General features: G+C 48.0%; 2 protein-coding genes across 13 annotated transcripts in view; one reads left to right on the forward strand and one right to left on the reverse strand.

Moving 5' to 3' along the window:
- The window catches only part of LOC542181 (serine/threonine-protein kinase TOUSLED), a 31,945-nt gene extending 13,615 nt beyond the window's left edge, over positions 1–18,330 (reverse strand). For 4 of the 12 annotated variants that reach the window (XR_002263303.3, XR_004851509.1, XR_002263302.3 and 1 more), the window contains exons 1-6: positions 17,646–18,328; positions 17,271–17,360; positions 16,940–17,146; positions 13,685–13,735; positions 1,624–1,731; positions 1,496–1,540 (exon numbers count right to left, since the gene is read on the reverse strand). Coding sequence is in view for 4 of the 12 variants with exons in the window: in NM_001305872.1 (NP_001292801.1) it covers positions 1,496–1,540; positions 1,624–1,731; positions 13,685–13,735; positions 16,940–17,146; positions 17,271–17,360; positions 17,646–17,858 (714 nt within the window). In the remaining 8 variants the exon portion in view is untranslated. Of the gene's footprint in view, positions 1–1,495; positions 1,541–1,623; positions 1,732–13,684; positions 13,736–16,939; positions 17,147–17,270; positions 17,361–17,645 lie in introns of all 12 variants that reach the window. The other 8 variants (XR_004851511.1, XR_002748789.2, XM_020540394.1 and 5 more) reach the window with 5 other exon arrangements.
- Positions 18,331–18,482: 152 nt separating this feature from the next.
- LOC100276386 (uncharacterized) lies at positions 18,483–20,367 on the forward strand. Its single transcript, NM_001367312.1, has 3 exons — positions 18,483–19,041; positions 19,160–19,241; positions 19,933–20,367. The coding sequence occupies exons 1-3, from the start codon at positions 18,541–18,543 to the stop codon at positions 20,094–20,096; spliced, it is 747 nt and encodes a 248-aa protein (NP_001354241.1). The 5' UTR covers positions 18,483–18,540; the 3' UTR covers positions 20,097–20,367.
- Positions 20,368–26,933: the final 6,566 nt, after the last annotated feature.

Below are 26,933 nucleotides of genomic sequence, written 5' to 3' on the forward strand. Positions count from 1 at the left end.
AACCCGAAATACCTAAAACCCGAATTTTGTTCGGGAATTTCGGGTAGCAACTTGCAAAACCCGAATTTATTTCGGGTAATTCGGGTATCACAATCGGGTACCCGAAATACCCGAACTTTCATGTGTCATGTACTCATGTCATGCTTAATTATTAATTTGTACATCTATAATTATGTGTAAGTGTGCATAACTTCATAACTTGTGATTGTAGATTGATCGTGTTTTATATGCCCATGTATATCATTATTCAAATTGTATTTTTATACTAATTTAATAGGGTGTATGTGTTTTTATGAAGCCGACACAACAATTCGGGTAGTTCGGGAATATCCGAACCCGGACTCGAAATTCCGGGTACCCGAATTTTCGGGTATTGTAAAACCCGTTGTAATTTCGGGTATCGATTCTCAAAACCCGAAATTTTAAATACCCGAATTACCGGACCCGAAGTTTCTGGGAAGGCTTCGGCTAGAAGCAAGCTCGCCGCCCGCATTCAAAGCAATCAACCAAGGCGTGCCCTGCTGCGCATAGGGCATGGATAGGCTTTTGTCAGGCCGCACAGGCACGAATAACCGCTCTGCGTGTTACCGATGCGAGCAGTTGTGTGTCAGCGCCGTGCGTAGTGCTTGTACAGTGCGTTGCGTGATACCGAGGCAGGCAGTTGTGTCTCAGCGCCACATGTGTGGGCGGCGTCATCATGAGCAGCTGTTAGCTTGGGCAGCACGCGTCATCCATCGCATTAACTCCACCTCACGTCAGCAGGGTTGGCCCCTAAATACGTCAGCATACCAGGCTCCACTCTGTGACCGACTCGGGCCAGCATACGTGGTGGGAGCACGCCTGGTCAGAAGGTCTGCACGACGACCAAGGGATAAGATCTTTGTCCGTAGTGCATTTAATGCTCCATGTTGTATATATTTTACTAGATCGCTAGGCCCACCTATCGGGGCTCAACACCCTTGTATGTGCCCCCTTGGACTATAAAAGGGAGGGAACATGCGATACAAGGACTCAGGCTCTCTCAGACGTGGGCTCATCTTTACCACGCTCAAGCTCTCAACAATACAACTCATAGTGGTTTAGGGTTTAGGGTCTATGTGGGTTTAGGGTATTATGCTCCGACGGTCCAAGCCACTCTAAACCCTCGTGTGTTCTTGTGCTCTTGCATCTCCTCAAGCTAACCCTAGACAACCCCCTCGTTCTTAGGATTAGACGGGTGCATTTCGCTGCCCCGCTAGAGATTTCCTCCGCTAATGTGCATGCTGCATGGCCATTATAGAAAGGAAAAGTATATTGCACACACAGCTTCTAACAGGTGACAACATTAGAAGATCATGTGCATATACAAGGAGTGAGGTATTTCCTACAATTATTCAACATGATATCATGGACAGTAAATTTAAAGTTTCCAGGATATACCAAGCCATTCTATACAAATGAAAGAATGACAGTATCTAAAACAAATATGATACCCATAATGTAATGTGCTACCAACCTTTAATCTCATTTGTTGGTCATGATCTTTGAGATCCTTCAATTCCTGGAAGAATAATGCAAAGCTAACATGTCATGACACTAAAAAATACATGTTTAAATGAAAACTGAAAGTAAGTATATCCTTACCTTTGCTAACCTATCACTAAGTTCATGGTAATTTGTTGCTTCTTGATGCGATTTAGAAAGGTCTTCCTCCAAAAATGCAACTTTGCCACGTAATGTTGACAATTCGTCCTATTCAATGGAGAGAACTCAGGAATAGAATTTTGAAACAAAAAAAGAGACACATATACATGTTTTTGGTATAGTTTATTCTAAGCATCCAAAGTGGCATGACATCAGTAAAATATTTCACTAACATTGTTTATGCTTTCTTACTTCTGCGGATAACTTAATTATGGATTTCATTCTTTTCAGTATGGCCTTTTTGACTCCCGTCCCTTCCACTCCCCACCCTCCCCTGTCTGGCGCCCGCCTCCCTCCCACTAGCCCCTCGCGGTGTCTACCCTAGACCCGGCGACCTCACTAGCCTCGGCTACTCTCCACTCTTGCATGACACATATCTCCTCTCCTCTATCTCATGCGGCTGTGTCGTTCTCCCAAGCGGGGTTTTCCCAGGCAGGACGGTCGAAGGCTAGTTGAGAAGCTACAAGGCGGCGATCATATCGCATAACGCATCCGCCTCCCATGTGATGAAGTATGTTGCAAGGCCTATCGTCCCAGTTATCAGGATGGTCTCGAAGCGTAGTGGTGCTCACCTTCCGAGACCTACTCCTGACGTCGACAAGTGGACGCAGGTGGTGTCTCGTTGTCGTCGGCGCCCAGCTAAACATGTTCCTCGTCGTCTGGTCCCACTGGACCCCCGGGGTCGTAGCTTTAATTGTCTAGGCTTCTCCCACTGTGCCACAGAATGTCGCAAGCCCCCACAATGTTTTCGTTGGCGGCTGCTGTGTCATCGCGATGCTGCTTGCCCAAATAGCGGTGGTTCTGAGGCGGCGATCATGTTTGGGTCTGGGAAATGCTCCGTCTAGGATAGGCTGAGCTGAGGGCGGCTAAAGCTCCCATGAACTGTGCGAAGCATCGATCTTTGTGGGATCAGTTGGGTTTGCGGTCGTCAACTGTTCCTTTGAATCATTCGAAGAACGTTTAGGATCCCAGATCCACTACTTGAGGGAAGGAGATGCCAACACTAAATTTTTTCACTTGCAGGCTCGCATCCGCAAGAGAAATTTTATTTCCCAATTGGAGAATGAGGGAAGGACAGTCACCAGCCATGAACAGATGCAGGAGGTTCTGGATGGTTTCTTCTCCAATCTTTTGGAATCTATTGTCTAGAGACCTTACTCTCTTAATCTGGTTGCTTGCCATAGAGACGCTATTGATCTGAGTTCCCTGGAGGCTCCTTTCTCAGAAAAGGAGGTTCATGACACTATTGATGCTCTCCCATCTGATAAGGCTCCTGGTCCTGATGGGTTCACTGGGAAATTTTACAAATGTTGTTGACATATTATTAAGTCAGATTTATTGGCAACCATAAATTCACTTCATCAAGGAAATTGTCACAAGTTGGGGATGCTGAATTCAGATTATATAGCTCTTCTCCCTAAGAAAGTTGATGCCTTGTCTGCAAGAGATTTTAGACCAATTAAGGGCCCCAAAGCTTAGCAGATGTATATATTTTAGTTTTATGATCTTCTACACATCTTAATAATTTGCACATATTTTCCTCCCTACCAGACTGCTGCGCTGAAGCGAAACTACCGAGCGCTGCACTAAAGAATAAATCTTCATAGAATCTTAACATATTTGTCCGCGTGAACGAAGTTCTCTAAATTAAAGCTACTAAATCCATATTTGTGTTCTACTAAGATAAAAAAGACGTATTATTTAGCCACAATAGCACTCGAGAGTGAAGCTTTGGAGAAGATCGAATATAAGCATATTGTACAAGATTTTCTTTAAAACCCACCAAAAGAACGGTGTTATTCAAATAAAATAGAAATGTTTCTTTAGATATTCTATTGCAATATATATTACTGTAACTTGCAGATTGTTATTACTGATTTTTGATAAAAACATACATTACACTACTTTAGATTTGGCACAGGGCCTCAAATTTCTCTGGCCTGGCCCTGGCCCTCAGCCCAAAAGCGTGCCGGAAGGTGCGCCTGGAGAAGAAGAGTGCGGATGGTGTCGTTGGTCGTGCGGATCATGCGCTCAGCCTTGCCGTTGCAGGAGGAGGTATACGGGCAAGACATCCGCAACTGCATCCCGTGGGAGAGAAAAAAGTCGCGGGAGGTGGAGTTATCGAACTCCCGACCATTGTCACACTGAACGACTTTAATGGTGAGGCCGAATTGAGTGGACACCCAGGCGAAGAAGTGGCGGAGGGCGGGGAAAGCCTCAGACTTGGCACGCAAAGGAAATGTCCACACATAATGAGAAAAATCATCAAGCACCACAAGATAGTATTTGTAGCCTGACATACTGGTAATAGGTGAAGTCCACAAATCGCAGTGTACAAGATCAAATGCATGAGTAGCATGCGAGGAAGAAGAAGAGAAAGGAAGACGAACATGGCGGCCTAACTGGCACGCATGACAAAGATGCTCATCATGTGATCTAGTACATGGGATAGTGGCACTACGAGTAAGCTGCATCAAGGCATCGCGTCCGGGGTGACCAAGGCGACAATGCCAGGTGGTAGAAGACGTGGTGGCAGCAAAAACCGCAGCTGTGGTAGGTGTAGAAGACGAAGAAGGGGTGGCGTGCGGAAGCCGAAGGGTGTATAGGGGGCCAGTGATGTCACATCGGAGGAGGGGGCGCCGAGTTGCCGAGTCCTTCACAGTAAGACCAGAAGAGTCAAACTCAACAGAACAAGAATTATCAGTAGTAAAACGGCGAATAGAAAGAAGATTGTGGACCAAAGAAGGAGCGACAAGAACATCGGGAATGTGTAAAGAGCCGGGAGAACCGGCGGCGCCCACAGATGTGACAGGAAGACACGAGCCATTCGCCACCATGATGGACGAAGGGAGAGAGGAAGGAGGGCGAACAGAGGTGAGTATACCAGGGTCGGGAGTGGTGTGGTAGGTAGCACCGGTGTCCACGATCCACTCGGGACCCATCGACGGAGTCAGAGTGGGAGTCTGGAAGGCAGCCAGGGCGGCTGCGTCCCAACCAACCAGCCCGGACGGTGGAGCAGCCGGCGGCGTGGGCCACGACGAAGCGACAGGCAAGGTCCAGGGCGACGGAGAGGCGAAGGCAAACCCCGACGGCGAGGTGAACCCTGGCTGCGCACCAGCGAACATGGCCGCCGGGGGACGAGCCTTAGAACCGGGCCCCTAGAACGGCCACATGGAGATGCGTCCTGACCACGGGTGGTGGAAAGTGGGCCAAGGTGCACCCTGTTGGGGTCCTGGCGTCGGTGCGTTGCCACAGGCACCACCGCCGGAACCACCACCACCACCACCACCACCGCGGCCACCACGACGGCGATGGCCACCACCGCCCCCGCCGCCGCCACCTCGACCCCCGCCACCCCTGCTTGGCCCGAACTATGCCGGAGTAGGTGGACGGGTCGGGGTGAGAGCTGCCAGTGCTGTCGAGGAGGATGAGGACCCCGGGCCAGAGATCAATGCAGCCTGAGTACCCATAGTGATCTCCAGGGCAAGGTCGTCGCGGACCTGGAGGAAGGTAGGGAAGGGGCGCTGGCGCATAATCAACGATCAGAGGTGGGTGTAGCGATCGCTGAGGCCGCGGAGGACGTTGAGGACGAGCATGCGGTCCTCCACGGGGCAGCCAGATCGCCAAGTGAGTCCGCCATGGCCTTCATCTTGCGGCAGTACTCACTAACGCTAAGGTCCCCCTGGACGAAAGTCCGAAAGGCCACGTTGAGGCAGAGAGCCCGGGCCTCGGCGTTGCCCAGGAACTGGCCCTCAATGGCCAGCCAAGCAGCCCGAGCGTGAGGAATGTTCCGGAGGAGGCTGTGGAGGTTGACGGAGATCGTCCCCACGATCCAGGTGAGCACGATGCTGTCGAGGCGCACCCACGCGGCAGTCGGCGCCACGCCGGTGGGGTCGCAGAGGACATGGTCATCGAGGGCGTAGCGGCGAAGGGTGAGGAGGAGGTCCCGCCAGCGCGCGTAGGATGGCGACTCTGGCTCCAGGACGACGGGGACCATGAGGCGAATGTTTTGGACACTCCCAGCCTGAAGGTGGAGTTGAGCCACGAGCGGGTCAGTTGGGTCATGCCAGAGCACCGTGGGGATGGTGCGGGGCCCGGTTCTGACGATCGGTGCGGTCGGGACGCCGTACACGCCGCCCACGGTAGCAGAGGAGGTGACCCCGCTGTCGTGGGCCGCGGGCGAGGCAAGGAGCTGTTCCGCCGCGGCAATCTGAGCAGCGATAGCGTCGGCGGCCTCGCGCTCGTGCTCCCACACGAGGGCCGCTTCCCGCAAACGGGCCTGTCGTGCCTCGTGTTCCGCACGGGTAGAGGTGAGGGCGGCGACGGTGTATCCCTGGTGGGCAACCGGTGGAGGAGGCGGCTGATCGACGACAAGCGACGGGGGGATCGGCGGGGGAGGGTCCTCCGGACCGGCAACACCCGCGGGAACCGCATCCGCCACAGCCGCAAAGGCGGTGCCTGCAGCGGGGAGGGCCCCACCAGCGGCGTTAGGCCCTGCCCCCCACGCCGGCCTGAGCGCAGGGGAGGCGGGAAACGACCCCCACGTCCCTGCCACCACCGCCTGCGCGTCCGCAGGGGAGGCAGCGGCGGCGGCGGCGGCTGGGAGGGGCCGAGGGGGCGCGCCCGCCCATGGCGGCGGCGGCAGGGCCCGCGGGCCCCCCCATGGCAGCGGTTGCGCCCGCGCGGCCAGGAGCGGCGGCGACGGCTCGCCCGCCATGGGAGGCAGCCTGCGCCCAAGGAAGAGAGGGGAGGGAAGGTGGAGGGGGAGATAGAGGGCCGCGACTCACCGGCCATGGGGCCACGCGCGCCTGAGGGAGGGGCGGCGGTGGCTGGGTGGGAGGCGGCGGCGGCGGCTGAAAGGGGAGGGAGGGAGTAAACCTAGCGTGATACCATGTTAAGGTAATAATTGATACTTAGGGCTAACCCTAATGGGTAGCTATATAGTGTTATTCATGGGCCACATGGGCCTAGCCACATGGGCCTACCATATACTCTAACAAGAACTTGCAGTGGGTCAGCAACATTGAGACCCCTCTTAATTTGTCTGGGCTGCAACAATACCTGCATCTTTGGGACGCTTTAAGAGGAGTGGTGCTTACACATGAGGCTGATAGACACGTGTGGATTCATTCTTCCTCTGGGCAGTTTTCTTCTAAATCGTGTTATAAGGCTTTCTTCATGGGTTCGATTACTTTTGAACCATGGAAGAGGTTATGGAAGACTTGGGCTCCACCCAAATGCAAATTTTTTCTTTGGTTGGCAATTAGGAATAAATGTTGGACAACTGATAGACTGCAGAAAAGAGGGTTGGATCATCCTGAGGTTTGTCCTTTATGTGATCAAGAGCCAGAGTATCCAACACCTCCTTTGCACTTGCATTTTTGCTCAACAATTTTGGCACTGCATTCTTTCTTCGTTGGGGCTTGCTAATCTCTCTCATGCTTCTAATGAGTCCTCTTTTGCTGAGTGGTGGAGGAAGGTGTGTAAGCAAGTGCACAAATCCAAAAGAAGAGGCTTTAACAGTATCATCATCTTGGAGGCTTGGTGTTTATGGCTTCATCGTAATAAGACAGTTTTTGATGGTGTCAGACCTTCCATAAGCAGAATTAGGAGAGTTTTTTTGGATGAGTTAGTGCTGGAGTCTTGCCGGTGCCAGGCATCTTGAGACCTTGGGCCTTGGTGCTGCCATTATTAGGTCCAGGGATCTTCTGGGTGAGTAGTGTAGAGCAGTTGTGTGTGTGGAGCCTGCTGGTACTTTTGTTGTTTGTCTCCTTTTGTGTCCTGTTGTTTTCTTGCGCAGAAGGAGGCTGGAGTACTGTGCACAGCAGGAGTTTGGTGGTCTCATGTTCTGCCTTTTATGGCATTGTACTTTGGTCCATTTTGGACTCTTTTCTTCTCTTAATTTAATGATGTGCAGCTCTCCTGCGCGTTCAAGAAAAAAAATCATTCGAAGAAAAGGCTTGAGTGGCGTAGGGTCCTATCTTCTGGCAAATAGGTGGTACATGCCCATGCTAGGGGGGGATGAGCTCCTTCCAAAGGTAAGGCAACGCCGCTCTCGGGGCATAAGGAGGCTCGTACTGGGTGGTTTGGCTAACCTTCCGGATTCAAATAAGGGTGGTTCATCTTCTCGGCTTTTCTTGTGGTCAGAATGTTGTCACGGTCCAGGAAAGTGTGTTGTGTTCAGCGAGTCAGCCAGTTTGTATTCTGGAACATTCCAACACTGTTGCTAGAGTTGAGATTCATCTTCAAAACTGTGGTTTGTTTGTTGTCGTCGTGGGCTCTAGATGCTACCTCGCTTGTAGTTCGTCGGTCTGCACCTAAAGATTTCTTTGTGATGTTTCCTGATGAGATCACATCTCTGGAAGTATATAACAATGGTGCAACAATCAGGTCTCCTTCTGGATCGTTCAAAATTCTTAAATGGTCTAGGCTTATTCATGTTGAAGCTGTTTCTATGGCTCGTCTCGTCTCGGTTGAGCTTTTAGGGATCCCAGCACATGTCCGAGGCTTGGACACAACCCAACATATCTTGAGGGAATTTTGTTCAGCCTTGGAGCTTCTTTCAGAGTCTGCAGATTACCAGGGTACTCATTCCATCAATGTGGTTGGCTGGTGCCGGTGGCCAGAATTGATTCTCAGTGCTTTGGACCTATGGGTTTCTGTGCTTTGGACCTATGGGTTTCTGAGACGAAGTTGCAATCTTCTCATCTGTGAAGCAGATCCTTACTTGCCATGTGACGATCGTTGTTTCTAAGATCTCTCCGCCGACGGAGGGGGTCACACTTCCGTCTCCCTCATCGTCGGCGTTGATGATGATCAAGATTCTCAGTTTAATCGTAGTATGCAGCAGGACTCTCCAACAATGCACTATGGATTAAGTGTGGAATCTGATAGTCGAATGCCAATGCATGAGAGAATTAGTTGTGCGCCTTCTCCCATCACGGGGCCGATGTCTCAATGGAGGTTAGTTTGGGGGCAGTGAAGGTGTTATGATTGCTAGATCGATGAGGGATTGGAGAGGGGTTATCGATGGGCAGGAACGTCGGCCGGGGGCCTCTGCCCACGGCCGAGCAAGAGGAGGGTTTCTCCCTTCTAATTCTTGCCTGCTTTATTTCTCATCCATTGATTACATAAATAGGCCGGTTGGCCGCCCTATCTAGCTAGAGATCCTTATCTCCTAAAAACTCTCAACAAACTACTAACTGATAACCTTCCTAGATAATCTCAACTAATCTCCTAAATAATCTCAACTAATCTTCTAATCTTATCTCTAACTATCCTTATCTAATCCCCCTTGAGGGCCCATGGCTGCTGCTGCCGCAGCCCCTCCGTGGGCCTCCTTAGGCCCTGACACTACACCCCTCCTGGACAAGCAGCTCGCCCTCGAACTGCCGCATAACAGGTGCTCAAAGACCGAGTCTACTTGACCCAAAACCAAACACCTAGAAGACAAGCCTTTTACATCTCGGCTTATCTTATTATTTCGAATCTGATTTTTTTACCCCATAAGATAAGGTGGACACGCACGTGTGCAGCCACCTGGATCCCATGGACACCATCTGCACGAAAGGGGAGCACATGGATGGGCACCTGGAATAGGTCGCAACAATAACCAGCGGAGGCGCTCTCGTGGCGGCCGGTAGCGGAATGTGGTGGCGCTAAATAGTGCGCCCTTGTTGATGACGAGGTGAGTGCCTTCCCTACCGCTGCTGCCGTAGAGTTGAAGTTCGTCGCCCGCGGGACACGTACCATGCTCGCACTTGGAGATAGCGGCCCGGTGCCAGTGTTGATGGCCGTCCAACAGGGTGAGGTCGCGCCCACGTGTGCCGAGGTCAACCGTCACCAAGGCTGCCTCGAGCATCTGCCGGTGCATCTCCCGCACTCTCTGTCGTGCAAGGAAGCCACGAGCAGCAGCTTGTATGCCCACAACCGTCGACGTCCGGAGCCGTGCAGACAACGCTAGCTGGTGCTGCTCATGTTGCAATGCTGCCTTGATTTGCAGCAGCCCTTGCTCAACCTTCTGGAGCGTGGCTTGCATCTTTGCGAGATCAGCCCTTATGTTGCTCCACAAGTCCCCCATCGATGGAGCTGGTGATTGCTGAGTCGTGGCTGCCCCCAGTGGCGTCGCCCATGGGGGCGGAGACGCCGTCAACGAAGATGATGTGATGAAATTTGGCGTTGTCCCTGAAGATGGGCATGCTAACGTCCAGTATGTGGTGACAAAATTGGCAGATGATGCTGCCCATGGAGATGGGGACGCCGGTTGCCAGGATGGCGTGACGAAGGTGGCATGCGGCGTAGCCCATGGAGATGGGGACGTCGATTGCCAGGACTGCATGACGAAGGTGACATGCGGCGCAGTCCATGGAGATGGGGACGCGGGTTGCCAGGATGACGCCGCGAAATTGGCAGCAGAAGCCATGAGATTAGATCGAAACCCAAGCTATCTGATACCAGATGTTATGATTGCTAGATCGATGAGGGATTGAAGAGGGGTTATCGATGGGCAGGAACGTCGGCCGGGGGCCTCTGCCCACGGTCGAGCAAGAGGAGGGTTTCTCCCTTCTAATTCTTGTCTGCTTTATTTCTCATCCATTGATTACATAAATAGGTCGGTTGGCCGCCCTATCTAGCTAGAGATCCTTATCTCCTAAAAACTCTCAACAAACTACTAACTGATAACCTTCCTAGATAATCTCAACTAATCTCCTAAATAATCTCAACTAATCTTCTAATCTTATCTCTAACTATCCTTATCTAATCCCCCTTGAGGGCCCATGGTTGCTGCTGCCGCAGCCCCTCCGTGGGCCTCCTTAGGCCCTGACAGAAGGATCCTTCGTTTCAGGAGATACGTGATGGGCCCTGGTTTTGGCGGGCGCTGAGGAGTGCTGATTCAGCTGATGTGGAAGTTCAAGCGATGCCTGTTGATTGTATCGTTCTAGGCCTGCAACCGGCTGGACAGGAGCGCCTTCTAGTCGCTCCAGTGTCTAGGGTTGCCTCTTCAGAAGCGACAGAATGTGGTGATCTTGTTAGGCAGCCTAGGCGAGCTCGCCCCCTTCTCACCTACTTCTGTCGGAGAAGAAGGGCGGATCGTTCAAAGACATAGTCTCCCAGTGTGAGAACTTCTCCTTCTCGCTCCTCCCTGAGAATCAATCAAACCTGATGATCCCCTATCCTCTATGCTCTTTATTCTTGTCATGGACGTGCTGAATTTGCTAATTCAAAAGAGCTTCGTTGGAGGGGTTGCTGCAACCCCTGTCATCACGTTCTCTCCAGCACAGGATTTCCTTGTATGTTGATGATGTCGTTATGTTCCTAAAGCATGTTGCTTCTAATGTTAATTTGGTCCTCGATATCATCAGGTTGTTTGGTCATGCCTCAGGCTTAAGGATAAATGTCCAAAAAAGTAGTGTTTATCCTATTCGTTGTGGTGATGAGGATTTGAATTGTGCGCAGAATCATCTCCCTTGCCCTATCTCGGTATTTCCATGCAACTTGCAAGTACCTTGGACTACCACTGTCGGTGAGAAAGTTGTCAAGGGTACATTTTCAAGCTATATTGGACCAGGTGTGGTTAGTCTTCTGCAATGTTGGAAGGCAGAGTTGATGACAAGGGCCAGTAGAGCAACTTATGTGCAGTTTGTGATGACAACAAAAATGATTTATGCATCTTTGGCGTTAGATCTCCCAGCTTGGGCCATTAAGGTGATTGACAAGTTGCGAAAAGGATTCCTTTGAAGAGGAAGTTAGGAGGCCAAGGTTGGTCATTGTCTTCTAGATTGGCCGAAGGTTACTAGGCCCAAAGATCTAGGTGGTCTTGGGATCAGTGACCTCTAGAACCTTAGCTGGGCTTTGCAAGCATGGTGGCCATGGTTACAAAAAATTGATCCTAGTAGACCATGGTCTTCTTTCCCCATTCATGTGTGTCTGGAAGTGCGAACTCTTGTGGGAGTAGTAGTTGTGACACAGATTGGAATCGTTGGTTCAATGGCAACTGTATCCAAGACTTTGCTCCTGCGTTGTTGGGGTTGGTTCCTAGACGTTTGACTGATTCCTTGAAGGTCCAAGATGCTCTCCCAGGTTTTAAGTGGATGGCAAGCTTGAGAGGTGCGCTTTCTGTAAGAGTTATTGTTGAGTTTCTTGACCTTTGTGAAGCTTTAGAAGGTAGGGTGCTGCAACCGGGGGTTTCAAGACCAACAAATCTGGAAGTTTGCTGCTTCATGTTCCTTCTCCACAAGTTCAGCTTATAGGGCTCTCTTTCAAGGATCTGTGGAGTTTGGACCGAGTGATAGGGTATGGAAGTCATGGGCACCTAGAAAGTGCAAATTTTTCATTTGGTTAATTGAGCATGACAAATGTTGGACAATTGATAGACTTGACAGGCAAGGTCTTGACCATCCGGAGAGGTGCTTGCTATGTGATCAGACTGCTGAATCAATCAATCATTTGCTAGTCGAATGCATCTTTGCCAAACAATTCTGGTTTGAATTATTGAAGATTGGATGCTGGCAAGGCCTCTGTCCCCAATAGGATGACCATTCCTTCGAGTCATGGTGGATGAGTCATGAGTTGTAGTTCCAGAGTGATTGAGGCGGCAAGGAAAGACTTCAACTCTTTGGTTATTTTAGGAGCTTGGATTATCTGGAAGCATAGGAACAGGTGTGTGTTCGATGGCTGCAACCCAAGCCTGGTTGTGGACCTTCAGGCAGCTAGAGAGGAGGCTCTCCTTTGGTCTCTATCAGAGATCAAAGCTTTGTCTTTCCTTCTGATCGATGAGCTCTGGATCTAGTTGTGTGGTAGAGTTTTAGGCCTACCTAGTGCTGAGTTGTTTGTAGAATCCTCCTTCGATGTGCGCAATTATTTCAAGTCGCCTGGTCGATCCCTGGGACCGACCAGGCGACTAGTCGCGATTAGGCGACGACTAGGGCGATTAGTCGACTCCTAGTCGGTCCCTGGTCGTCCTAGTCTAGTAGTTATACTTATATAGGTATATATATAAATATACCTGTATACAACTATACATTATATAAATTAGAAAGTCACTACTTATCACAGGCTTAGGATTAGAGCAGCCAGCAATCATCCACTAGTTTGGCAGAACTACAGAGAAGGGGGAGATGGGGGGAGCAGGAGGAACCTTGAGATGACGAGCTCATCTCCTCAATGGTGCAGGTCTGCTGGAGCTTGGGAAGGGGTAGGGTGCAGACTGCAGCTGGGGAACCTTGAGACAGCCGCCGCAGGTGGAGACTGCAGCAGGCGAGCAGGGGAAGGGGCAGGGTGGTCTAGCAAGAGAGGAGAGTAGGAGACGTAGTGCACTGTTTGGCGGCTAGGTTTTACAGAGAAGAGGGTAGTCTAAACTATACTGTAGATGGGCTGAAAATGGCCCAAAAACAAAACCCTAGCCGGGACGACCAGGAAACAGTAATCGGACAATTAGTCTCCCTAATCGGCGATTAGTCGGACGACCAAGACGACCAGCCTATCTAGTCAAGTCGTCCAGCTAATCGAGCCCAAATAGCAGACCAGCCCAACTAATCGCGACTAATCTCGATTAGTCGGACGACTTGAAATCATTCATGTGCGTGTCTGTGTTTGTATTCTAAATTATGGCCTGTGTGAGGAGGTTTTCTTCTACTTGGTCCATTTTGGACCTCTTTTTTTCTCCTTAATATTATTGATGCGCAGTTCTCCTGCGTATTCCAGAAAAATACGCCATGCTACTTAGGATTGGATTAATTGGCAGTTGAAAAGGAAAGTGGAAACATCCCAGCAAATGAGAGGGAAAAGGAGGATAAAAAACATTTTCAGAGGCCATCTGAAAGACTCCATGTTTCACATATTGCTATATTATATTAGACATTCAAAAGAACATAGTCAGAAGCAGGCAAACATGAAACATAGACAGTTTCAAAAGGACATATCCAGATAAATACTGGGATTAAAAAAAGATGGAGAGATTTACAGATTTTATAGAAGACGAGTATGTCAAGCAATGAGTTACCTGTAAAGCAGCTCTGTCGTCATGGCCCAGTTGAACACTCGATCGGGGTTCCTGTTGGAATGTGCTCATAATTAGCAGGTTATGATAAATTGTTGTGTGATAGGATGCCATTGATCAACTGTTTATCATTGAATGTGAAAGTGTCTTCGCTTTCCAGTGATGCAGAATGTAAATATGATAAAGAGAAAATAGCTCCATGTCTGTGGGCGAAAAATGTTTGTGTATGTAAATGTAGGGACAAACATGATGGTTTACCCAAAACCTTTCAAACTATCCGTGTGTCCAATTGTCGCAAACAAGACCTTAGGTGCCATTATATTTTTCAATACTATTTGAATCAGGATATAAAACACTATAGACTTGTTAACGAGTTTCTCTAAAAGCATATCCTTCAAAAGAACACTCTAAGACTACTGTTATGGTCGCTAGATCGGTGAGGGATTGGAGACGGGTATCGATGGACAGGAACGTCGGCCGGGGGCCTCTGTCCATGACCGAGCAAGAGGAGGATTTGTCCCTTCTAATTCTTGCCTACTTTATTTCTCATCCATTGATTACATAAATAGGCCAGTTGGCCGCCCCTATCTAGCTAGAGATCCTTATCTCCTTAAAACTATCCTAAAAACTCTCAACAACTACTAACTGATAACCTTCCTAGATAATCTCAACTAATCTCCTAGATAATCTCAACTAATCTTCTAATCTTATCTCTAACTATCCTTATCTAATCCCCCTTGGAGGGCCCATGGCTGCCCAAGCCGTGGCGCGGCCTCGTCGACGGCATCACCGGCAACCTCTACTACTGGAACCCCTACACCAACGTCACGCAGTACGAGCGGCCTACGGCCGCGCGCCCGCGCCTCTGCCTCTTGTGGGTCCTTGGGTTCCCGACCAGGCGTACTTCGACGATCTGTTTGCGAGGCTCAATGCAATCAACATGGCGCTCTCCAGCAGCATGCCAGCACCAGCGGCCTAGCCGTCGTCGCCCGCTCCGGCACCTACATCTTCATCTTCATGGGCGGCAATGCCTAACAGTTGCGTTGCGCCCTCAGGACCGTCTTCATCACCAGCTGCATGGCTGAAGAAGCCAGGGGCAACCATACCAGGACCGGTGTACCAGCCCCTGGCGCCGACCCTTGCTGCTGCTACCATGTCGACGACTGCAGCAACCCCTCCTTCCCCATCTACGACAGCAGCGGTGACCCTCTAGGGTGGTTCAACGGCTGCGAGCAGTTCTTCTAGAGCCAACGCACTCTAGAGTCCAACAAGGCCTGGCTGGCATCGTATCACCTCACCGGCCACACACATACGTGGTTCTGAACGCGACGAACATGAGATCACGTGGCCACAGTTCAAGATCATGTGCCAGTAGCGCTTTGGTTCCCTCGCACCAGTGGCAACTTCTGCTGCCACGTTTGTCGTGCCCTCATCGTCGACACCACCCTCGTCATCAGGGACAGCCATCACCGCTACCCTTGACCCCAAGAGCGATGTCCAGAAGAGGGTGGTTGCTTCGCGACAGACGGCGGCGGCGGCCGTCCACCTGCAGGCTGCAGCATGCGGTTTCCTAGCACGTCGACAGGTGAAGCAGATGATGGGGGTGCTCCATTGCGGGGGAGTCGTAGCTTGCACCAGCGCGCCCGAGCAACGTGGTGGTTGTTCACCTCCGCGTACAAGAGGCTGCAAGACATGGCGCCCCTCTGCAACGCTCCGTCCGGCACTGGCCTTCATTTGCGGCGACCGGGCAACTACCACGACTACTCTCCTTCGTACAAGGGAGTCTGTTGGCCTCGCCACCACCTGCTCCAGCCACACCACCCTATGCGCACTGGTGGTCGCGGGACCATAAGGGGCTGCACTGCACGGGATTCACTTGCTGCAAGCAACACCAACGTAGGCCTCCACGGGCCCGCCTCCAAAGGCTGTTGTGTCTTCACCTCCGTGGTTCCAACTCACGCCCTCCTCTTCGCTGTGCAACGTTTCCTTGGGACACAGGATGATGCTTGCAGTTGCAGTATATTTAGAAAAATTAAAAGATGAGCCGAGATGTAAAAGGTTGTTTGTTGGATGCTGCACCTCGAGGACGAGTTGCTTGTCCAAGGGGGGTGTAGTGTCAGGGCCTAAGGAGGCCCACGGAGGGGCTGCGACAGCAGCAGCCATGGTCCCTCCAAGGGGGATTAGATAAGGATAGTTAGAGATATGATTAGAAGATTAGTTGGGATTATCTAGGAGATTAGTTGAGATTATCTAGGAAGGTTATCAGTTAGTAGTTGTTGAGAGTTTTTAGGAGAGTTTTAAAGAGATAAGGATCTCTAGCTAGATAGGGGTGGCCAACTAACCTATTTATGTGATCAATGTATGAGAAATAAAGTAGGCAAGAATTAGAATGGAGAAACCCTCCTCTTGCTCGGTCGTGGGCAGAGGCCCCTGGCCGACGTTCCTGTCCATCGATACCCCTCTCCAATCCCTCACCGATCTAGCGACCATAACAACTGCAGACCTTGTATCCTAGTCCTTTGATTAAGGCATTATTAAATTTTAACAAGCCCATGCTATCTTTGAACATAAGCTTGTATGGATTTATATCTTTCATTAGATCTGCAAAATTTCAAAATTCTCAACATGTAGTTTAAAGGTGTCTATGGGTAGGTTCAATAAATTCATAGTTACCAAAACTATAAAGTCATAAGTGTTCATAATTTACTACAAGATCTATTTCAGCAACCTGTAACGGACAAAAAATACCCTTAAATAGAAAGTGCATTCAAAACAACAATTTCTTCAACAATATATTCAGTGTGTTTAGGTATCATGACCTAGAAATAGCTCTGATGAGAAGTGCCAGAAGGTTGCACATGAATATCTAAAAGATAATAGCACTGTACAGATACGAACTGTCATTGCCGACAAACAAATCAAAACCAGCTCGGAATTTAAGGCCCTGTTTGGGAACAAAGTTTTTGAAAACCACAGTTTTTGAAATACTACAGTATACTTTAGTCAGTTTACAATACCGCAGTTTTGAAAACTGAGGTCCAGAGCTAAGTTTAGAATGCCTTAAAACAACTATAGTATTTGCAATACTTCAGTTTTGAAAACAGAGATTTTAGCCAGCTTGCCAAACACCATTCTGTATATAATACTGCAGTATTTGAGAATACTGCAGTATTCTTCCAAAACTGTGAAAAACTTCACTCCCAAACACCCCCTAAATTGGGATCTTGGTAGTGATAATTACACAGCAATACAGCATACCTTGTTGGTTAATTTATCTAGTTGGCCATTTGTTACAGCTGCTGAGGAAGTTGAAGTCAATCGTGTTTGATCAGCAGCCCTTGAGCCACGCCCTCGGCCTGTACCAGCACGACCCCTTCCACGGCCTTGTTTTTTCCTACTTGAATTGTCCAAGGAAGGTTTTGTATCTGTGACGCCTAAAATCTTTGCTGCCTCATTTACCGAACCCTGATTCTCAAATTACAAGATAATCAATTAAAAGAAAATAATGTTTAGACAAATGGGCGCACAAAAGAGTGCATGAGAGAATCATAACAGATTTCTCTATTCAGTTCCTATCAGATGAGCCCACCTCAAAATTTCCAAGAGCAAGCATGTTGTCACCATCTGGAGATCTCGGACGCTTCAGGGTATTCTTTTGTATCAAGAACTCCTCACAGTTCTAATCAGCAAAAACAGAAAAAATCGAATGGGATCAGTGCCAGCATAATCGATAAAGTAGAGGTGGAATTAATTGACTAATTTGTGGTCAGTTACACTAGCAAACCACGTGCACATGTTTATAATAACAAAAGAAATAGCACAAATAGTTCTGGCCAGAAAGAGATCATAGCAACATAGCCAATGTGTGAGCAAGGAAATCGAAGATGCAAGCAATCACGCTACTGGACTTAAGCCAAAAAAGAAGCGTGGAAATAAGAGGAGAAGCTCAAGGTTTAAGACTGACATCGTCATCGGAAGAGGAAGTCTCAGGCAGCTCCTCCTGGTCCATGAACGATATGACGGGGGCAGACATGGGATGGTGCGGCGGTGACGATGGCGCGGAGACAGCCTTGCCGGCCATCCGTGCCTCGAGCTTGGCGAGCTTCGACGAAGACGGGTTGGAATTGGACGATAGGTGCTGCACTATGTCCTCCCCTGCGGCCGACGAGCCCGACATTACTACCGATTGCAACCGAACCGGATCGCGCGCTACGAAGCCTTCAGAACAAGGAACCAAAACCACGCGAGCCAGGCACTTCCTCTACTCCTCCCTGCAGCACGGCGTGCATCTACACGAGCCGGCGGGGCGGCGGGCGGATCTATCTCCAAACCCTAGCCGTACGTGCAACAGGGCGACGGCAAACTAGCGGACGCAGCAGCGGGAACGGGAATGCTCCGGGCGGTCGGTGCCCGGGCGAATAGGAACTGCTCCCCTCCTCCCCCTCTGCTACCTGTTGACTCGCCGGTCTCCGCTGCTGAGTACGGCGGTGGAGGCAACTGGAGCTCACTCGCGGAGGGTATGCGAAGGCGGAGCGTGCCGCTTGCCTAGTTCGCCACGCCTGGAACTGGAAGTCTGGACGGAGGCGCGGCGGTCACCCACCTCTCTCGCTCTTCTTCAGTCCCTTCCCACTCGTTCCCCTCCCCTGCGAGCGATTCCATTGCCACTCCGCTTTATTATTGCTCTTTCCGTCAGGCTCACTGGGCCTTTGGGCCAACGAGGCCCATGTGGTAACTCCACAAATGCTCATTTCGCTAAAACCATTGGTTCGTCGTATCGAAGGAGTGGACCAGCGGAGTGTTTGCCCAATTGCCCCGCGCCGCCGCCCCCGCAGCAGAGTAGCAGACCAGCGGTGGATGTGATGGCCGCGAGCGGTATGGAGGATGAGAGAGTGAGCGGGGAGGTCAGGGAGCAGGAAGACGACGACGACAACGTGCCTCAACTCAGCGCTGCGGCGATGGAGGCGCTCCGGGAGTTTCTGGCGGAACAGCATCGTCCGGAGGAGCAGAATGAAGCTGGAGGAGGGGAAGACGGGGTAGAGCTGGTCCCGGAGGACTGGCGGTTGAGCCAGTTCTGGTATGATGAGCGTACCGCGCGGGAGCTCGTGGAGGAGGTCGTCCGCCTTGTCTCCCCTTCTGGATCAGGCTCCGCCGCCGGTGCCGTGGCCTGCATCGCATGCCCGACGCTCTACGCCTACCTGAAGAAGACGGACCCCGGAGTGCCCGCGCAGCTGCTGGAGTACGACGAGCGGTTCGGGCAGTACGGCGGCGACTTCACCTTCTACGACTACAACCGACCGGAGGAGCTGCCGGCGGCGATGAAGCACGCCTACCGAGTCATCGTTGCCGACCCTCCCTATCTGGTACTGTTTCTACCCTACCAGAGATTGCCTATTAAAAAGTGTTTGATCAGTTCTTAACATTTGAGATGAGAGGAAATATCGAGGAGAAATGGCTATTATTCGTTGGTTGATGATGCAGAGTAAGGAGTGCTTGGAAAAGGTTGCCAAAACAGTATCTTTCCTCGCACGGCCTGAAGGTTCATTCCTGCTGCTGCTCACAGGTAATTGTAGCTCATGGCAATGCTCTGTGGAGTGAAAGCGATTAATTTGATTTTACTTTGGTATTTTGATTTTGTTCTGCAATCAATAAGCTATAGTTTGGAATTCCTATATGATAGCTTCACGTTTATAATCTAGCCAAGAGTATTGATAATGACTTCAACTTTTTCGAGCATGGTTAGTTTAATATTGCTTTGGCAATTTAGCAATAGTGCAAAACTCCTAGATGATAGTTTCGCCTTATAATCTAGCTAAGGGTGCTGATGATGACTTCAAGTTTAATGTTGTGTCAAGTGAACGTGATTAGTTTGATATTGCTTTGGTATTTTAATGTTGTTTATGCAATCAATAAACATTCTTGTTGAACTCCTATATTGTAGTTTCACCTTATGATGCCTTAGACTTCATTGTGCCTTCTTACTTTTGACAGAATGATCCATTAATTAATGTCTTAATAGTGCAGGAGTTACACATTTACGATGGCATCATCTGCTTCTACATGTATGCAACTGTATATAATGTAGCTAAAACCATTTACGATGTGCTGACAGTTCCAAATTGTACTGTTGTTCCTTATCAAAGTCTGTTTGTTTTCCTTTCAAGAAAAAAGGTCTCTCCATCTCATACTGAAAGCATAGTTAAACCCTGTATTTGTCAAGCGAAAACTTAGTTGGAGTCACTCTATGTTGCCAGGGGAAGTTCAGATGGACCGGGCGTTGGAGCTGCTGAATGTTCGTCCCTGCGGTTTCAGGCCTCGCCACTCGAACAAACTGGGCAACGAGTTCCGGCTGTTCACGAATTATGATCCTGCTGACAGACTTGGTGGTTGGGAGCAAAGTGATGGTGCCCCCATTTAACTATAAACTAATACAATTTTTGTTCTAGAGTTGTTCCATCTTTATGAACATGCTGCATCTTTGATCCACAGCTCACTGATCCCTCCAATTTAAATTGTAGTGACAATTACTTGAGGAATCTGTGTGCTATGATGTATGGTCAATCAAACATTTACATTGTTAGTGTACCTCATTTTTCCGTGATCATGTTTCGGAGGACTATAGGTGTTGTTTGGTTCACATATTTGTAATGGATAATAAATAACGTTAAATCATGTTTGTTTAAATCCAACCGTAATCGTATGACATACTAGAAATTGATACCGGCCTATACAAATTTGTTACCATTGGTAATCGAGTGCAAACTATTAAATTTACCATTTACATTATATTTTGTGAATCAAACGGCACGTAAGTTTTGTGCCGATGAACAATATGAGATATGCTTTTCTCACTCAGCAAGTGAGGAGGCTCTTTGAACAATCTGTGCAGATATACTATTACAATTCAGCGGTTCTTGTATGAACATATATGTGCAGGTACAGCAGTTTAATCACACTTACTGACCGCACATGACACTGCGTGTTTTTCCATCCTGAAATGATAATCATATTTCAAACAGGAAACGAATCAATTTATACAAATTTTGACGAACAACTATTTAAATTACATATAAGTTTGGAAAATGAAACTTGTACCAATGAATTTGTATTTGAAGTGCCTCTAAGGTTGTAATGATTCTTTGGCAAATGACAATATATAGTAAGAATTAACTGTTAAAATCTATTTTGTTTGACTTTTCATTATTAAAGTACGTTTATCATTAAAACGTTGGGGGTACTACCGTACTAGTGTTGGTTTGTACTTGCATATGGAGGATGTTTTGGATTTTGGCATCCAAAAAACCAAAATAGCCTCTGAACCTGGTGTTTATGCACTACTAGTCAGTTATCCATACTTTGCTAGAGTTGTTATGTATCATATAAATAGGTATTGAGATATTTATTCAAATATAATGATTGTTTGTTTCTAAATACTAAGATATGTGCGGTCTGGTGGTTAGACCCAATTTTTTAGAGCAGAGGTGTGAGGCCGGGTGCTGGTCAGGAGCAATAGCGGGTTGCGTAGGCATCGGGCCCACAGGCCACGGCGTCGAGGGCGGGAGAACCAGTCGCGGTGCGTGGGGCGGGAGAACCAATCGAGACGCATGGGACGGGCCCAGAGGGTCAGCGCGGAGTGTGAAGTCGTAGTAGCACCAGGTTCCCGCATTAGGTTCTTAATAGAGTGGTATAGATGATATAATAATTGAATCAATGGTTGAACCAGTGAAAGTTCCTTATGAGGGGAACACGGATTTAGATGCCTCCTAGAGCAGGGTGAATAGGCGAATAAAAATTAACATAAAAACTATAATTTCTTACTATACTTGAAGCAGTGTACGCGGCGAAATGTAGTCGAGTCGAGTAGATCGCAGCATCATACCAATTTCTGTCTCAAAAGATCCTGCACTTCAAGAATAACTTATACCAAAGATATGTAGTGAAGTGCAAATGATAAAGCAAATAGAAATAGAACAAAGAGACATAGACACAGAAATTTATCATGTGGTTCGGCTAAGCCTGAAATGCTTGCCTATATCCACGTTGGAGTTAGTCAACCTCGCTTGCAGTCTATTTCAACTCCTTCCTCTGTTTGCTCAGTTTCGTCACCAGGTGACAGACCGAGTCTTCCACTATATTGATGTTGGTTACACGGAACCAAAGTTTTCACAACTGTCGGTAGCTCTTCGGCAGAGGAACAGTACCACCACTTGCTTAAGATCTCTGCTCTATCTCCCAACAAGGCAGCAACACTCCTCTCTTTTGGCTTATAACTACGCCAACACTAGATCTAGATAGAAATACATAAGAGGGGGTATAGAGATGTTCCACAATGTGTCTACACTTGTATATGTACTCCTTGGGGTTGTGGAGGGGCCCTTTTATTGCCCCTATACCCCAAATGGTAGTTGGAAACTTGCTCCAAAAAACAGATCCTCGGGTGGTGCACCAGACCTCCAACGATCGCCACTCCTCCAGGATTGTGATTGGTGCTTCCTCTTCTGGGTGGTCTGGTGCACCACTGAACTAGGCCACGTTAGCTAGCCATTGGCCGGCCATCGCGCGCCCGCGAACTAGCCGTTGGCCGAGGTCCAGTGCGCCACAGGACCAAGCATTGTTCACGGTCTTGAGATTTTTAACCAAAAATTCTGAGATTGTACTATTCCTGCAAACGGTCCGGTGCGCACCGGACCGACCTTGTAGAGGGTCTGATGTAGCCAGACAACAGCTCTTCAAGTCTTTTTTCTATGATTCTTTCTCTAATCGACCTGAACTTTCTTATATACCTTTCTATGACTTAGACAAACATTACAGAGTAATCCAATTGACTAAGTCTAAGGAACTCACTTCTATCTCATCTCTTTGTCCTTTTCTCTATTTCTTCTTAAACATGAGCCAAAGTGGCACTTTTGCTACAAAACGAGTTATAGTGCAAACCAATATGCCAAATACATAGGGAAAAGTGTATGAAATATATTCAAACACTCAAACCTTGTATGCTTAACTTTTTTATCATTTTGCTCCTTTTAACCTGTTTGAGGTCGGGGTTGGACTCCAAAACTCCAAGTCTCCATGACTTGATCGTTATAGCCATCTATGAGCTCCAAAACCTTGCAATGGTCACATAGAACGTTTTCAAACACAAGAATGTCACAAACTAAAATTCAAAGTGAACTTAGTTCTTTTGGTCCCTTCCAGGTTCTGACTTTGATACTTCTCCTCTTTCTTGTGACCATGTCCTACTTCTTGAGCTAGGATCTTGAGCCTCATGACTTGAACCATAAACCTTAGAAATTACCTCAATGGTTCCAAGTCATGTCCTTATGTTGTGATCCTCGATACACCAGAACCCTTCTCATCTTGACCAACCTTGACCTTGTAAGTAATCTTCTTCACCCTGGCTTTAGGTACCTTGGTCTTCTTGACTAGGGATGAAAACGGACGGAAACAGACGGGAAAACCCCTCTCTCGTTTCTGTATCCGCATTTTATTATCGGAAACGGGACCGGGTTCGGAATAGTCGGGAACGGAAACGGGAGCGGGATAAACGGAATTGCGAAAATGAACGGAAACGGAAATACTAACGGAAACTCATAATTTAATACAAATAGAAATGTTATTGATGTTTGACTAGTGATTGATTGGTAGAACAATAACATAAAACAAATAGATATAGAGAGGCAACATTATATTATTGTTTGGTTGCTAAATGTGTACATTTATCTACATCCGATGTTGTTTAAGACTTTAGATCACTTGTCATTTGAAAAGAGTCGGTGGTTACAATGGCCGATTATGCTATAATTTATCACCTAAATACACGAGGATTTAGTTTATATACTAATGCATATTAGGCTCATCCCATATTTGTCAAATACGGAATAAATACGGGTTCAATCCAGGAAAAACGGGATCCCGCAAAAACGAACGGAATAAGCCATCTCCCGTTTTCGTCCCGTTTCCATATTTTTCGTAAATACGGAAACGGTCGGGTCAAATGTAGAAAGCGGTACGGGTCGGGACGGGATTTTTTCCGTCCGTTTTCAACCCTATTCTTGACCTTCTCGTGCAATTAGTTCCTCAAATTTCTTCTTGCCTTCGTCCTCAATTCGATCAGCTGTCTCCAAGTTATGCACATCGAGTTCCACATAGTCATTGTCAATCCTTCAACTTTACTTGTGATTTCCACAGACCATAGTCATATCAGCTTGTGTGGATCATCACATCTGTCTCCATGTGTTGAACCTCTTATTCTTTTTCACTTAGCATATGTTCAACACTTAAAAACTTGGTTAGACCTTTAATTGTGTTGTCATCCAAAACACCAAACCCCACAAGGGAGCTTTCAACGCGCCTTAAGAAGAAGTGGTATCCGCAAAACCTAACATGAGTCTGAATTGTTATCGAGGTTGAATTTGAGTTCGAGTCATCTTCACAAGATCAAATTGACTTGGATTCGCTAAGATTGAGATTAGACTTCATAATTTTGATCATGGTATGCCAGAGCCGCGGAAATTTCTAGGACGAGACTGAGATTTACGAGCGAACCGGTGATGAATCTAAGGATGTAGAGGTTGACTTTTTCCGATGCAAAACATGTGATTGCCATCAACTCTTAATGATCAGTGTGATTGTCCTACCTATCACGCCGACGTTAAAGATTATTTGATGGTGAATTTATGAGGTAGGTCTCGTAATCGAAAGCAGAATATAAAGTCGCATGAGACACAAAGATTTATAGAGGTTCGGACTCAATAATACCTTACGGCCTATTTGAGGTTGTGTTTGTATTCTGTATATGTATTCTAATATGATGATTTACCCTCATGGGGCTCCTTTGGTCCTCCTTTTTGTAGTCCAAGGAGGGGCTACATGTTACAAGATATGTATCCAATTCGGTTATAAAATGAAGGTGGTAACCGAGTCAATCATGAAGTCGAACTCTATCATTACAAGTGTTTCTTCCTTATCTGTTAAGATATTGATATATTTTCAAAGATCTCAATCATATCTTCTAATATGATATCTCTGTTGTGTTTATACTTTTGGAATCCTCCTACTCACAGGTCTTCTTTCTGGTCATAGGCTCATAGTTGTCGAGTCTATGGGTTCTCGACCGAGCCCATGAAAGCACTCGTACATGTCTTCTTATTGAACTTAATCTATGTACCCTGGTATATATTATTGGCACAATTGTTACTATTGATTTGAATCATCTTAATCATTTGCATCAAGTTACTGACCTATAGAGTAGGATAATTAAGATTTTATGGTTCTCGCTTAATCATGTTTTTAGGGTTTGATCAATTTTCGTCATATTATGTAACAACGGTCTTTTTGTTAAAATATTGAGATATAAAAGACTGATCGATGTGATTCTACTTGAGTTAATTGCATAATTTTATAGTCTAATTTGTTAAAATTTGAAGTATCTTAGAGTTACGGATTTTGGATAGTATCTGTCGGAGAGGAAATCTTCGGCCGGGTGGCGGAGTGCACCCGCCCTAAATCCTAAGATGAGGAGGGGCCTAGGCGTTTTGCTTGTTAGTTGGAAACTGGGAGGAAACACAAGAACACACAAGGATTTAGAGTGGTTCGGGCCGCCGGAGCGTAACACCCTACTCCACTGTGTGATGTATTGCTTGAGAGCTTGTATGAACTCGTGAGTGTCTGAGTGAGCCTAAGATTGGATCTCCATGAACCTGTCGCATGCCTCCCCTTTTATAGCTGAAAGGGGGGCATGTACAAAAGGACTCTGAACCCCGACACGTGGGCTCAGAGACATAATGAATGGGATAACCGGAGCAACTAATGCCGGTCACCCTGCACCATCTCTCTGTGCCCCGACATCCGCCGCTCGAGTAGAATTGGCGTGCTGCAGAAGGTTCCTCGGTATCGTTTAAGTCATGATGACTACTGCGCACGTGGAGCGGTGTGGGCGTACTACCCGTTGCCTGATTGGACAGGCACGCCGCCTGGTCTGGTTGTCGCCTGCCATCAGAGTGGACGGGGCACATTAAATGTCGAGTCGGCACATCGCCTGCCCGCAGGGCGGTCAGGCGGTGCGCGATCTCCGCAATAAATGCAGAGACCGCGTGGCCCCGAGGCCTTACATCAGGCTCTGCTCCCCGTCCTACGTCACAGGCCGCAGGCGACGCGGTAGCACCGGGTCCCCGCCTGAGTGGGGAGCGCAGGTGTGCCTGACAAGACCCAAACAAGTGTCTGTGCCGGACCCCTGTACGCCTTTGACTCAGGCCAGGGTATTCCTTGCCCCGAGGTCTTGTCGTGGGCGGTCCGGACCTCACTTAGGGGGGTCCGGGTCCCGCTGAGGCCCCGGTTAGGTATGCTGGGGTCCGGATCCACTGATTATATTATGTTATATGTTATCCACTCTAAGGTCACCTGGTGACCTCGGAGTTGCCCACGTGGTGGGGTAAGGCGCGGTTAACCGCGCCTTCTTACTATAGTAAGGGGTACCCCTGTTCCAGGGTACTGACAGTATCGTTTTACTAACGAAATAATATTCTAGGTGGATTTTAAAAAGTGGGTTAAATTGAGTTTGTATTTAGAAGGAGGTGAAATAATTGTTTTAAGCTTCTGCGACCATTTACCATTCTAATTGCATATCCTTGTACTTTAAGATCCTCCCTTTTCTAAAGGCAAAAGAATCTACAAATCTATAATTAGACTCATGTTTTTTTCTAATGCAACCCATGGATAGTGAAAGGTGTGTTTGGTTGCGATAACGAAACTGAATGAGATGAAACAATTCTTTAGATAAGACTGTTTAGTTTGGATCAAGAGTAACAGTTGTCCAGCAATCAAACACAAAGTGGCGGATTCACACCCAGGGCTGCCCGAGCTGCAGCCCCAGTCGTGGCAGCTGCCAACCTGGCCCCGTCTCATACTCTAGTTTCACCAGGCTGCAGCAGTTCATGCCCGCAGACTGCGGCTAGCAGGCTAGCAACTAGTAGCACTAGCAACTACCAGCAAGCAACAACCGTTGCTCAATAGCCCATACAGTGCACCAACTAGTAGGCGCTGCCAAGGACCGATGGACAGTAGCCACACCACGTGCAAGCCAACAACGTCATTGCAAGCTTGTAGAACGCAACTCCATATAAATGTATGTTACTTTTTTAGATTTTAATTAATTTTGTTTCATTAATTATTTGCTAGGTTAGTTAATAAAATTAATGCTTATGTTTATAATGATATAATGGATATATTTCTCATGAAAAGATTGTTCTAACACAAG

The sequence above is a fragment of the Zea mays genome, chromosome 1 (assembly GCF_902167145.1).
Source record: "Zea mays cultivar B73 chromosome 1, Zm-B73-REFERENCE-NAM-5.0, whole genome shotgun sequence".
Taxonomy (NCBI): domain Eukaryota; kingdom Viridiplantae; phylum Streptophyta; class Magnoliopsida; order Poales; family Poaceae; genus Zea; species Zea mays.